Here is a 14,132-nt window from a genome sequence, read left to right on the forward strand (position 1 = left end):
TCACTTCATTTCTACGCCATCATTACCACCACGTGCAAGTGGGAACATGGTGAGTGCAGCCACGTTTCTTTTACTAAAAAAATGCAAGAAAAGAAGGAAAACAGGAATTGTATTAGGATAGTAGAAATATGTGTGGGCAATCATGGATTACTTCTCCTGCCCCCAAAATTTTCTGCAAGCTTAAGCATTGTAAATTGAAGTTACTTGAGGGGGAGAAAATAATGCACATAGGAGGAAAAAAACTCCTGAATTTTTCGAAAAAGTATGAAAGAAGTCCTAAGTGTAAATAAATGATTAGGATAGTGTTTTGATATTTTAATATCAACAATTGTAAAAGTTTTGGAGAAATAATAATCACTAAGAACTTTTTTCAGATAGCCAGATGAACTGTCAGATCAGTAATGGTTTTAGTTTCTGCTTCAAAATTAGCCTGACAATAAGCCAGGAGGCATTCTGGTGTGTTTATGGTACATGGAAAAGAGCTATGTATCTATTATTCTACATAGCACTTGTTAATAGCTCATATATTATTTTAGGATTAACTTGGGGTCATTGGCTAAACACTTTAAACAAGTGTGAAATACAATGTAAAGTGTAAGAAAAATCAGTACACTGGCAAGAGAGCAAATTGCATCCACTGCAGAAATAGCTGAGTATTTAAAAAAAAATTAAAAGAGAATAAATCTAACTACACTTAAAGGGAAAACACTTCAATGTAAAAACATAATATGCAAAGCACATCACAAAACTCAAATATGGAAACTGGGGTACCAAAATTCTAACAAAAGGATAAAGTTGTCCAACGTGGCAGCAGTAATCAATAAAGCTTGATAATTTTTTTGCCCATTTCAATCCTTCTTAACGCACAATTTTACAGTAAAGATTACAGATTTGTTTTTACACCTTACCATTGTTTGTACTTAATCATCTTTTATAAGTTACCTTTCTGCCAAATCTCATACAAATATCATGAAGACTTCCAGCAGCTGCTTTCTGCTCTGTCACACGTAAGATAGGATAGTATCTCCCAACTAAAATTCTGCTCCAAAGAACTTTTTTTTTCTTCCCTCTATGTCCCTGTGAGGATGTTCTAACAAAGCTGCTAGAAGATGGAGAGATGTGAGAATTTCTACTCGCTTAACTCTAGCAGGCCTGCTGATAGAAGAATAGCTAAAATTATTAACAGAATTGCAGAAATTAAGAAGAGTCCTAGGAAATCCAGGTTTTTTTCTGACTGTGAGTATCTAAGAACTGCCTACAGTCACTGGGGAGGGGTCCTCTTCTGCAGGAGAAAATACACTGTATCAGAGAAAAGCCCAGGGCGAACGACCCTCCACGCCAGGAAGCGTGGGCAGCCTCCTGCTCAGGGCGGGCCTAATTGGCAGTCACCCAGCTGTGCCTCGTGTGGAGCTGGTCCCCGGGTATCTGGTGGGGACAGCTGGGCTGTGTCGGGGTCATGGGGAGCTGGGCGCTGACCTGGGAGGTTAGGAAGGATGTGACAGGCTGCCTAGTCTGGACTCTGGTCACCAGAGGCGGGGCTGGGGATGGAATTCTGGTTTTCATCTCACTGTAAGGACTTATTTCATGAGGTCCCCGGTGGAAATATCCCTAGAATCTGTTTCCTCAAAAACAGTGAACTGAACAGAATTTCTCGAGAAGGAAGTGAAACCCACACTCCAGGTTTGTTTCTCTGGGTTGAAGCTTTTGTAAAGTCGGCTGGCAACACCAGGCCTGAACCTGGGCCCGCCCATGTTGTTTCTTTTGGAAGCAAACTTGGATGTAACACAATTTTCATTGGAGAATTAAATGTGACTTAATCCCAACAGAAGAGTGTACAGGTAACTGAGAGTTCCCCTTTAAAAGAAAACAGGGAAACAGTCACTGATTTCTCAGCAATATCCTATTAAAGTTCCTCTAGTCTCCTGACTAAAAAAGAGGTGGGAAAATATAATTATAAAAAATGCTAAAGAACTGTTAATACAGAGTAAGCACACTATCACATCATTTATCCAATGCCATGTCCCAGGGAATTTAAGGCGTGTTTAATTAAATTAAAAAAACAAACTCCTTCTTAACATCCTTACTTAGTATATTCCTATCTCGCTTCTTACATAAGTAACAAAAGTGAGTAAATTAAATTATGCCATACATTTTACATATGTGTGTGCATGTGTGTGTATATATATTCACATGTATAAAAATATCTACACACACATGAAAATGCATATATGAAGGAAAAATTGTAAAATTGCAATAATTCATATACAGCGATTTTCTGGGAAATTTCATGAGGTAATTCTAACAATAAGGTAACTGTAGCACCCCAATGATAATCTATAATCTTCAAAACATTAAATTTTGGTATAAAATAAGAAAGTATTCACTCTTCTTCTCTTTAAGACCGTTTCTCCCTAAACTCAGCTATTCCTTTTGCATTAATGTCCCTTTCATCTCAGACTTTTACTGAGACACCAGGCCTATTAAGTGGCCTTTACAACTCAACAAAAGGCAGCGAGCCTCCTTTCACATGTTGCCCACACAGTCCTTAAACACGTGACATGTATGTTATCTTTTCTGGGTAGATGTAAGTATAAGTTGATTTTAATAAATTCCTCCTAAAAAAAGTAGAATCCTTTGCTTTTCTTCGTTTCCTTTTTTGTAAAGCCCATTGAGTATATTTTCGGACAAAATATCTTACTCTTTGGGGACAGAACCTACAATCCCCAGCCCAGCACCCTGCCAATCGCTTGCCATCCCACATCTGCTCGTGCAAAAGACCTTAACAGAAAACCTACCTGCTCAGAAAGCACACCTGTAAAAGAGTAAACAATGTATGTTAAAAGCAAATTTACTTCACGATAAAAGAAGTCATCCTGTTCTAAGGACTCCTGGTGCTCTGAGGAACCCCAGAAAGCTGTCTTAATGTTATACTATCTGCCATACAGGGAAAAAGAAAAAAAAGTTACCTTTTTGTGCAAGGCATGAAATTCGCTGTACCTTTTCTCAACAAAATGTTTTCTTCCATTCATTAGCACTTCTATCTTAAACACCTAAGGAGAAAAAAAAAAATAAGATTAATTCTACCAGTCCGAAGCCCTCAGTTGTCTGATGTGGTAAGTTTGTGACCATGATATATTTCATCCCTTTAATTACAGTAGCTGATCCCCCAAAACCCAGAAGGCTCAGGAGACCCCTGGTCCAACAGCACTGATTAATGAGCACTCAAGCCAAATGCTAACAAACTGCAGTATCCCCACAAATGTGTCTAGAAACAACAGAAACTTAAATGCCTGAAAATGCACCTTAACTTTTAAATCAGAGGACATTCCTCCCTTAAAAGTATTTCACCAAATACAGATGATGGTACTGAAATAAAAATGTGATACCACAGAGCGAGCCTGGCAAAAATCGCAGACCCCAGACATGCCATTATGGGTGTTTCGATGACGGAGGGCTGTGTCATGGAAAAGACAATCATGCAAACAGTGGTGCATTTTAGGTTAATTTCTTCCTAACGTGCATATTCATCTCTAGTCTCAGCTGGGCTTATTCTGCTGTTTGCAAAACAGTGAGAACGTGGTAAAGGTTCATTTTCCCTGCATGAGACAAGTGACAGCTTGTGCTCCTACCTCCGGGAGGTTGAAAGGCCAGATGAAAAGGCTCTCTGTGTGCACTAATTAGTAGGCACTAACATGACATTTTCTTGATTCTTAGGTCAGTGGGTCAAGACTGGGAACAAGGGATGAGAAGTATTGTGAAATGCTCATGAAAACACAATGTTAAAGTGCGGGGGGGGGGGGGGGGGTGCTGGGCAGGAGCTGAAGGGAAGGCCCTCAGTTATTTCAAGAGTTTGTCACTGGCTCCTGTTTTGTGAGTGAGGATTTGTCAACACCGAGATGATGGAATATTGTTCAGTTACTTAGTAAGCCTGATTTCCTGTTTCAATTGCCCTTCTGAAAATAAACCAAAACGACACTAAAGCTGATGTCGCATGAAACAGAAGTGTTAACACAAGCTGACTTTATCCTTAAAAAGAATTTAGCATCTGAGATATGAGGTCACACACTGTCATTATAAACCCAGATCCCTATGGCTCTATATTTTTGCTTTATGTAAATATGACTTTATTTTTTGGAAAGCCAGAAATTATGTCATAAAGCAAATGTGTTTGTATTTTTGTGCTTCTTCAAATCAGAAACAAAATCTTGTGTTACATAACTCAGTTTTAAAGAAAACTACTTTTATTAAACGAGGTAAATTTTTACCTATTTGATCAATATTTTAGCCTAACATTTGGTTTTTCAAATGCCCCCCCCCCCAAAATTACTTTCCTTTGGTGAATCTGTGAAAATATTTTCTTCTAAAAGCATTACACATATGCTTCAAACTCTCAGATATACCTAACATTATTTTTTAGAAAATAACTGTTTCCTAATTCATTAAAGAAAATTCTTCTTCAAAACCCCTGCCAAGAACAGAATAAAGAAAACACCCCGAGAAACACAAATACAATGAGCACAGCTTCAACTCGGGGGCTTGGCTAATAGGATGCAGAGCTTCCTTTCCAGTGTCAGGTCCCAGATTTAAATGAGGACAATTGGGGGAGCAATGAAAGTCGTTTCCATCTGCTGAACTGCATGAAACAAATGAAGTTATGTTCTGAGTCCAGTGACTTGAGGTTTCATTACAAAAACCACCACTTAATTGGCATGTTTGCTGCAGAACCAAGAGGAGAAAGCTGAAGACTTGGTTAGGTTCAACCCACTGGGTGACTCCTCAAGGTGCCCCTTCCTGAAGGCCAGGATAAGAGCATGACACAGCGGCTGCCTTATGGAATGTCATCCCTTCTGTCGACCAGACAGTTCCATTACCAAGTTCCACAGTTACTTCCCACAGTCACTCAAAGTCTCGGGGTGGGGGTGGGAGGTTGAGGGAGGGTGTACACACACACACAGAGGAAAGTGTGTGAGAAAGTTTCATTCTAATATTTTTATTATGTTTCCATTTAAAAAATGCACAACATAGCTAATATTGCTTTTCGGTTTTTTCTTTTTAATTCTGGGAAAACATCTTAGAAAGGAAGCTGGTTAATCAGAATTTCCATGACAATGTGAAGCAAGAAATGGAGTCAATTTAATAAATCTTACTTTCCTGAATTCCATACCAGACTTTAAAAAAAAAAAAAAAAAAGAGCTCTGAAACATGTCCCCGCTGCCTGGAAAACCCTTCTGCTCTGCTCTCCTGGAAAACTATTAGTTGTTATCCACCTCTAAGGTGGGGCAGCAGAGGATGATGTTTGGAAAGCTCCAAGCACAGTCTCTGGCATTCATTCATTCATTCATTTTTTTAACAGCTATTTCCTGAGGGCCTACAAGGTGCCCAGGAGTTGTCCCAGGCTCTGGGTATTCAGCAGTGACGGAGGCTGACTCTAACATAGGAACAATTCTGGTGATGTCAAGAAGTGGGAAGAGCTGTGGAGAACAATGCAGCAGAGGAATGGCACAGAGCTGGACACGCGGGCCGCTGCAGACAGCCTGGGCAGAGACGGCCACCCTGAGCGGAGAGGAGGTGAGCGGGATGGGATCAGAGGGCGCTCCAGGAGAAAAGCATGCAGGAGTTGAATGTGGCTGCCTCGGGAATTTTGTACTGGGAGCGTGTGGACAAGGACTATTTGTTTTCATTCTTATTTTTAAAATTTTTTAATTTTTTTTTTTTTTAAGTTAAGCCTAGGGCAGGGTGATTTCCACTCCTGGCCAAGATGGAGTAACCAAGAACAGATTTAACCCCCAACTTGAAACAATTAAAAAATGACATTTTTTCTTTTGTTTCCCTTGCCCAAAGAGCTATATCAGAAAATATATTGCTACAAGAAATAAACAAATGGGACTACATCAAGTTAAAAAGTTTTACACAGTAAAGGAAACCATCAACAAAATAAAAAGACAACCTACTGAATGGGAGAGCATATTTGCCAATGATACATAAGATAAGGGGTTAATGTCCAAAATTTATACAAAACTTATAAAACTCAACACCAAAAAGCAAAAAATACAATTAAAAAATTGGTAAAGAACCTGAACAGACATTTCTCCAAAGAGGACATACAGATGGCCAATAAACATATGAAAAGATGCTCAATGTCACTAATCATCAAAGAAATGCAAATTAAAACCACAATGAGGTATCACCTCACACCTGTCAGAATGGCTATCACCAATAAACCAGCAAACAACAACTGTTGGCAAGGAATGTGGAAAAAAGGAAGCCTTTGTGCACTGTTGGTGGGAATACAGATTGGTGTGGCCACTGTGGGAAATAGTATGGAGTTTCCTCAAAAAATTAAAAATGAAACTGCCTTATGACCTGGCAATTCCACTTCTGAGGATTTATCCAAAGAAACTCAAAACACTGATGTGAAAGGATATATATTCCCCTATGTTCATTGCAGTGTTATTTACAATAGCCAAGATATGTAAGCAGCCCAAGTGTCTAAATAGATCAGTGGATAAAAAAGCTATGGTATACTTACACAAGGGAATACTATATGGCTGTAAAAAGGAGGGATCTTTTATCCTTTGCAACAGCATGAATGGACCTGAAGACCATTATACTAAGTAAAATAAGCCAGTAAGAGAAAGACAAATATGATTTCACTTATATGTGGAATCTAATGAACAAAATAGAAACAGACTCATAGATACCGAGAACAGACTGACAGCTGGCAGAGGGGAGGAGGGTTAGGGGACTGGGTGAAATAGATGAAGGAATTAAATAAAAACCCAGAGACTCATAGACACAGACAATAGTATGGTGATTAGCAGAGGGAAAGGGGAGTGGAGGGCGGTGGAAGAGGGTAAAGGGGGGATAAATGGTGATGGAAGGAGACTTGACTTGGGGTGGTGAACACACAATACAACATACAGATGATGTGTTATAGAACTGTACACTTGAAACCTATATAAGTTTATTAACCAATGTAATCCCAATAAATTCAATAAAAATATAAAAAGTATAAAATAAATAAAAAACTGGAAAAAATACATGGAAAAAAGGGCTCTCAAGACATTGGACATAAGGAAATGAAGACAATGAGAGATGGGAAACAAATAAGGTGAACACTATAATTACCCCAGGCAGGGCCCAAAGGTCCCCTGAATTAGGTAGCTAGAAGCTGGAGTAAGCGGAAGCCAAGAGAATTTTCTCTGTGGCATTCAGATGGATCCTCATCAGTACATGGGATTGGGGAAACTACCCAAGGATGGGAAGAGATTAGAAAGAACAAGTGCTCAGAGTTCACAGACATAGTGCCTGTTCCCAAAAGTCAGAGCAGAAAACCTCATAATTCATGAGGTATTAGTTATTCAGAAGGGACCTGCCTAAGTAGTGGGCAAAATTAACTGCAGACTAAAAGCTTTTAGTCCAGTGTAACAAAGCTTAAACATAAGACCTAAAAAGAGCAAACTGTTCCTGAGTAATTTAACCACATGCCAGAACAAAGCTCAAGAATATTTTTAGGAATATAAAAATATCCTGCACTCAAAAAGATAAAAGTCACAGAGTCTGGCATCTAATCAAAAAGGAGAAAAATATGACTCATAATGAGAAGAAAAACCAATCCTTTGAAATAGATCCTCAAATGATACAGATGATAAAATTGGTAAATAAAAGCATTAAAATCATTACTACAAGGGAAGTTCTTATGTTCAAGAATTCAAAGGAAAGGTTGACCATGCTAAGTGGGAGCATGAAACATATAAAAAAAGACTGAGAAAACAGGTCTGGGTCCTGTTAATAAAATCAACAATGTCTGTGATTTAAAAAATACACTGGCTGGAATTAATAGCAGATTAGACACTGCAGAAGAAAAGATTAGTGAACTAGAAAACCTAGCAATAGAAACTATTCAAAATGAAATAGGAGGGGAAAAAATTACAAAATAAATAAGGCATTAGTGAACTATGGGACAACTTTAAACAGTAACATATGTGTAATTGGGGTAGAGGAGAGATGGGGGATAGGAGTTTGAAAGAAAGACAAATATATTTGAAGAAATCATGACCAAAATTTCCCCCAATTTTGTGAATACTAAAACCCCACAGATTCAAGAAGACCAAGCACAAGAAATATGCAGGGGAAAAACAAAAACAAAATAAAAACCAAGGCACATCATAATCAAATTGTGTAAAATCAATACGAAAGAAAATCTCAAAAGCAGCCAGAGAAAAAGAGATATTACGTAGAAAAGGAAGACAGATATGTTTAATGACAAATTCATCAAATGTTTCTATAAATAACCAAGCTTATAAGAGTGAGTCAATGCATACATACTTTGCTTATGTTTTAACTTACTAGAAATACGGTCTATGTAAACTATCATGTATAAAATAAGAGGTACAATTAAAAGCCAGTTAAATCTTTAATAATTATTTTTAAAGTATTTTTGTAATTCTTCTCAATCAAATGATACTAACATTAACAACAATAACAACACAGCCTTTTATAGTTCTTGTTAAATGCAGGCACTGCTCTAAGCTCTACTCATAATGATCACATTTAATTCTCACAATCCCACATAAGATAGGTATCACTACCTCCATTTACATGTAAGGAAACTGAGGCATGGATTAAGTAACTCGCCCATAGGAGAGCTGCATTTTGAACCCAGAAATTTGGTTCCTGAATCTGCCTTCTTAACCACTGCACATGATTGACTCCTGAAGAAAAGATTACCATATATAGTCCTATTTGTTGGAGAAACTAAACACTTTGAAATAGGAGAAACCCAGAAACATTCTAGAGTGATGACAAATATTTCCATCCATTTTACTCTAAGGTTCCATCCTCTGGAGGGTAATCTGCAGGATCACAGGGCACTGGCAGGGATGGGGGTGCGGACACTGCAGGAGGCTTTTATCTCCAACTATTATTTGGAGCCTGTGCTCCTCTCAGTCAAACCAGAGCACTGATCCATATAAAAAGCATACACCTCTCTAGAATAGATGGATACTTTTTTTTTTTTAATAAATTACTAAATCTGTACTGTTCCAAACACTTGATTATATAATGAAAATATAAATATATGTACTCACATATAATTATAATATTGGAAACATTATCGTGCTCAGTTTTCAGAATCAGTCTATACAGCACTGAAGACAATTATTTTTACATAATAGACTGTAAATATTTTAAACCTTGTCATTGTAAAAAATCATGGCATAACTAGCAGAATATAGGAGATGAATGGGGGAGGAACTGGGTAAGGAAGTAAATGGGGTACACATTTTTTCATGTTACACAACTGGCAGTCAAAGGATAATGGTGAAAATTGGTGTTTGAAGAAAGTGGTTAAAGTTACCAAGTAACAAATAGAAAAGTTACAATATTAATTTTTTATTTTTTAAAAATATATCTTTATTGATTTCAGAGAGAGGAAGGGAGAGAGAGGGAGAGAGAGAGAGAGAGAGAGAGAGAGAGAGAGAGAGAGAGGGAGGGACATCAGTGATGAGAGTTGTCCTTGATCGGCTGCCTCCTGCACACCCCAACCAGGAATCGAGCCCCCAACCTGGGCACGTGCCCTGACTGGGAATCGAACCACGATCTCCTGGATCCTAGGTCGATGCTCACCTGGCCGGGCACAATTTTAATTTTTAATGATGAAATGAAAATCATATACATAGTAAAAACTGTGTCTCTGGAGAGGAGGAAAGTACAGGGGTGCAACGAACTACATTCCTATTTCAAAGTAGACCAAGAGAGATTTTCTGAGACTCGCACATCAAGAAACAGAGAATACAGGTAGTTATTTAGAGTTATGGTACTTAAACAAAGCAGAAATGTATCAACTAAGCTCTGGCTCTGAAAGGTACTGACATTTTATTTTTCCTTTTATATGTTTATATAGTGTTGGAATTTTTCCAATGTAATGCATTACTTTCAGACATCCTGATAATTACATGATCCCTGCTGAAGGTTTTAGTTTTGAGCCTCTGGTAATAAAGGAAAGTTTATTGATATTTATAGGATTACAGGTTTTCAGTTTAAACTCTAGTACTGATTAATTTTAGCTGCAGCTCCTTAACTGATTATTTGATTATGAAAAGTCTCAATTTTTTCTTTTCCTCTTAAACTGTTATCTATATGACACAAAACCAATCAATCAAGTCAGGGTGAGAGGAAAAATGTACTTGAATATGTTAGATCATAGATGTTGGTTGGCTAACATAATTTTTTTTTATTATTAGTTTCAATATCACATATGTTCGTTTGACTTAGATTTTCTATAAATGTGAATACTGTTCCTTCCCTGATTACTTGAGTTGTTGTGGCAATAAATCACATACTATGGCAAACAATTAAGAATTCTGGAAGGTAAGTAGCAAATGAGCATTACTATTCTCTTTATGACCTGCTCTGAAAGAAAAATAGGTAAATAAATTTTACCTGCACTCCTTACTAATTTGGGCAAATCTAAATACCTTTGAGCCATTACTAAAATAAGAATGGTAAAATAATGTCCACTGTCTGCTGGAAAATCAATGTCTTGGTGCTCTGTATGATGCTGTGAAGTGGAGCGAATCCTTACTAATCGTGAAGAAGTAGACAAAGTCTCCAGCAGGAAGCACAGATGGTTTTCATGGGCATTTGAGGACAGCCTTCCGCACCGGCTGCTTAAGAGAGGGATTTGTGGTTGAAATAGTTTGTCTTATGGAGGAACAACAACAACAATCCATCCTTCTGCTCTCAAACTATTTAGCTACAGATTGATTGCACCTCTTCATCGCAAGCTCATGGCTTCAGGAAAAAAAAGCAACTCTTCCACCTGCCCCCCCAACCCTCCAGAACCTGCCCAGCCCATCAACCCCAGCTCTCCCGGGGGGCTAATCGCAGCTAAGTCCTCGGCGTTAAATCCTGCCGAGGCACCACTGCAGTGCTTCTGCTCGCGGGTGAGCCTCTCTGGGCAGAGCAGCCCTAACCTACCACCCACCTCCTTTCAGAAACCAAGTGAAAGTCCACCTCCATTCCAGAGCCGTCTGGACCTTCGGGCATCACCGTCTTCCACCTGCCCCTACAAACAGACCGTCTAAACGGCACAATCATATTATTTAAAGTGCAGTCACACTCTAATTTTCCGCAAATGTACTACTATTGAGTATTTCACATTGATATGTTTCATGCACTGGATAAAATGGAACTTTTGAAGAATTTATTTTTAGAAAATAAGGTATTTCCTGTAGAAAATTTGTTCTAGTTGGTCAAAAGAATATTGTTCATGAGGGCCTGCAAGCTACCAGGATAACTTTGCAATACAGCCCTTTTATTAAAAAGAAACTATCCAACAAAATAAAAACTATCAGTCCTAATTATTAATAATTAATACAATTCTGGAGAAGCTACTCATGGTAGAAAAAGTGCCGGTCTGGAGTCAGATACATAATTACTAGCTGTGTTTCTTATAGATGTTGCTTGTCTACTTTGAGCCTTAGTTTCCTCACATGTAATATGAGATGATAATATGTATTTCTTCGGGCTGGTGATGGAGTAAATAGACAGGGTATATAGAGAACTTAGCACCCAGCCTGACCCATGTTTGGTATGCAGTACATCCTAGTATCTACCTGAATATCACTGTGTTTCTCACAAATCTAAATGGAATCTGAGGTTATTAATAGTTTTTACTTCTCTAACACAACAAAAAGTACTATGATACACTACACTTATTTTTTAAATGAAACCATATTTTTTCTAAAAACTTATTCAATTCAAAAGATCAAAAACTTTAAAGTACTCATTTTCACCCTCCCCCCTTCTTCCCCCCATATATATGTATGTATATGTATGTATATATAAACACACATACACATATACACGAATACAGTTACACATACATGTCGACAGATTTTTTTTTTTTTTTTTTAACCAAAGAAGTGCAAAGAATAAGCTTGGGTGGCTGAGAATGACTGGATCTCATTTGTGATGAGTTGGGATCCTTTCTATCAACAGCAAGAAGATGAGATCAAGATTCCCCTGTGTTCTCCCAAAACCAAACTGATGGTCTTTATTGGACCCAGAAAGGGAAGGCTGCTTGGTCACGGTCTGCAGTACACGTGCCACCTTCAAAGCTCTGCTATTTAGCTGTGAAAGGGACAAGCTCTGTGCCCATAAAGGAATGTAGACCATTTTGTAAACTGTACAGTTGAGGATGCTCCTCACAAAGAGGCACCCTGTTCCTGTCGACAAGAAAGAAGCTTTCTCTCTTCTACAGAGAGGTGTTGTTAAAGGGCACCCAACCACAGGTTTAAAATACCCACTTACAAAAAGAAAGTAAGCTCTTAAAGATTGCAGAATTCTCAGCCTTCTTTCAAAACTCAGAATTTTAATTATTGAGAAAAACATTTGTCAAATATTTTACTCTCCCAAGATATGCTTGTTGTAAAAACTGTTACATTGTGTCAGATGGGTACTAGACACATGGGGGTGATCACTTTGTAAGTTATATAAATGTCTAATCACTATGTTGTACACCTGAAACTAATATTTCTTTATCCAAATATTTATTGAGCCTTTACTATGTGTAAGCCCTGTTCAAAGTATGTAAAGTCTACCAATGAAGTAAAATGACAAAGAGCTCTGCCCTCATGAAAGTTACATTCTAGGAGGGAAATCAGATAACGATATAAAAAATTAGTAAATTATACAGTATGTTTTAGAAAGTGATTACTTGGTATGGGGGAAAAGCAGAGCCAGGTAAAAGAAATTGGGGAAAAGAACTGGGGGGGAAGTTGCAATTTTTAATAGAATGCCCTGAGTGGGCAGCACTGAGAAGATGGCAACTAGAGACTATGAAGTTATCATCACAGATCCTAACTTAGTATTAGTTTTCATTTATTGTTTATCTTAAAGTTGACAAGCTCAGTGATGGAAAGTAGCCACAGAGGCTGGACTGATCACAAATTCCTAACTGGGCAGGTCATGGCGGGTTGTCAAGTCCCAGGCCTATAGCTTCCTTAGCAAAGGTCAATCTTTACTTTAGACTTGCCCTGTCCATAGTTCTTAGGCATCTAGGACACCCTATCTCTGAAAGGTCAGAATAATTTTCCTTTCCAGACCCCTGGAAGACATAACTGCAGGCACCAGAACACAAGCCCACCCGAGCAGGAGACCACGAAACGCCTCACGTTGCTGCCTGCATGCCATCTCTATTGACTGTAGATGTTAACTATCCTGCACCCACCAATGTAAAAAAAAATATGTTTCTCCATTCTGCTTTTTATCCAGTCCTAGAGAGTTCCCCTTTGCTTGCTCCTGCCCCTCTTAATCTACCACCAATGGGTTTCATGTAATCTGCACAAAAAGAACTGCAGAATTGCCATTCTCCAGAGCATTTTCTCAATCCTTTGAAGTCTTGCTTCCAGGCATGTCCTCAAAATTTTGGCTCAAATAAAGTCTTATGAACATTAAAAAAAATAAAAATTAAATTAAAAAATTAATCTACTTTTAAAAACTCACTGATACACCATTGTTTAAAAATAAAGTGTATCTAATAAAAATTTATATTAATTAAAAATTAAATACAAAAAAAAAAATTAAATATTGAGGTCTTACCTTTCTTTATTTAACCACCTTTTCTAAATCTATATAACATACCGTACTGGCAAAGACTCTCAGAGAGAAGTTCGGAGCCTAATGAGGCCCGGCCTTAGCATGTATCACTGTCATTTTTCATGTAGAATCAGCATTTCTAAACCCACATATAAGGAGCTGCTAAGGAGGGAAAAAAGAAATTCCAAGAGCTTCTCCTATTGATTTCTTTTATCCGAAACAAAGAGATTCTTCTAGTTACATGATATATCATAATCACTTAATTTGTCTGATTCTTTTAAAGAAAACAATGGATTCAAGAAAAGGTGTTGACTTGCAAAAATATAATCATTTTGCAAGTTTTTTATTGTTGTTTGTATGGGTTGTTTCCCCTTAGTGATATGACATATGTGGTCTCTATAGAGAAACTATAAATGTAAAACTCTAATTCATGCCATTCCCAAGAGCCTGAGCTAAATCTAAAGCAGCCCACATCTGAAAATGCTTCCACAGCTCCCACGGGGGGAAAGAGAAACCTCCTCTACACGCAA

The 14,132-nt window shown here is 37.9% G+C and overlaps 1 protein-coding gene across 1 annotated transcript in view; it reads right to left on the minus strand.

The window, feature by feature from the left end:
• SNX24 (sorting nexin 24) overlaps positions 1-14,132 on the minus strand; it is a 117,855-nt gene that overhangs the window by 60,325 nt on the left and 43,398 nt on the right. Inside the window, exon 2 of the mRNA XM_081132595.1 lies at positions 2,967-3,050. Coding sequence (XP_080988721.1) covers positions 2,967-3,050 — 84 coding nt within the window. The remainder of the gene's footprint in view (positions 1-2,966; positions 3,051-14,132) is intronic.

Source organism: Miniopterus schreibersii (genome assembly GCF_964146895.1).
Source record: "Miniopterus schreibersii genome assembly, chromosome: 3".
NCBI lineage: Eukaryota > Metazoa > Chordata > Mammalia > Chiroptera > Miniopteridae > Miniopterus > Miniopterus schreibersii.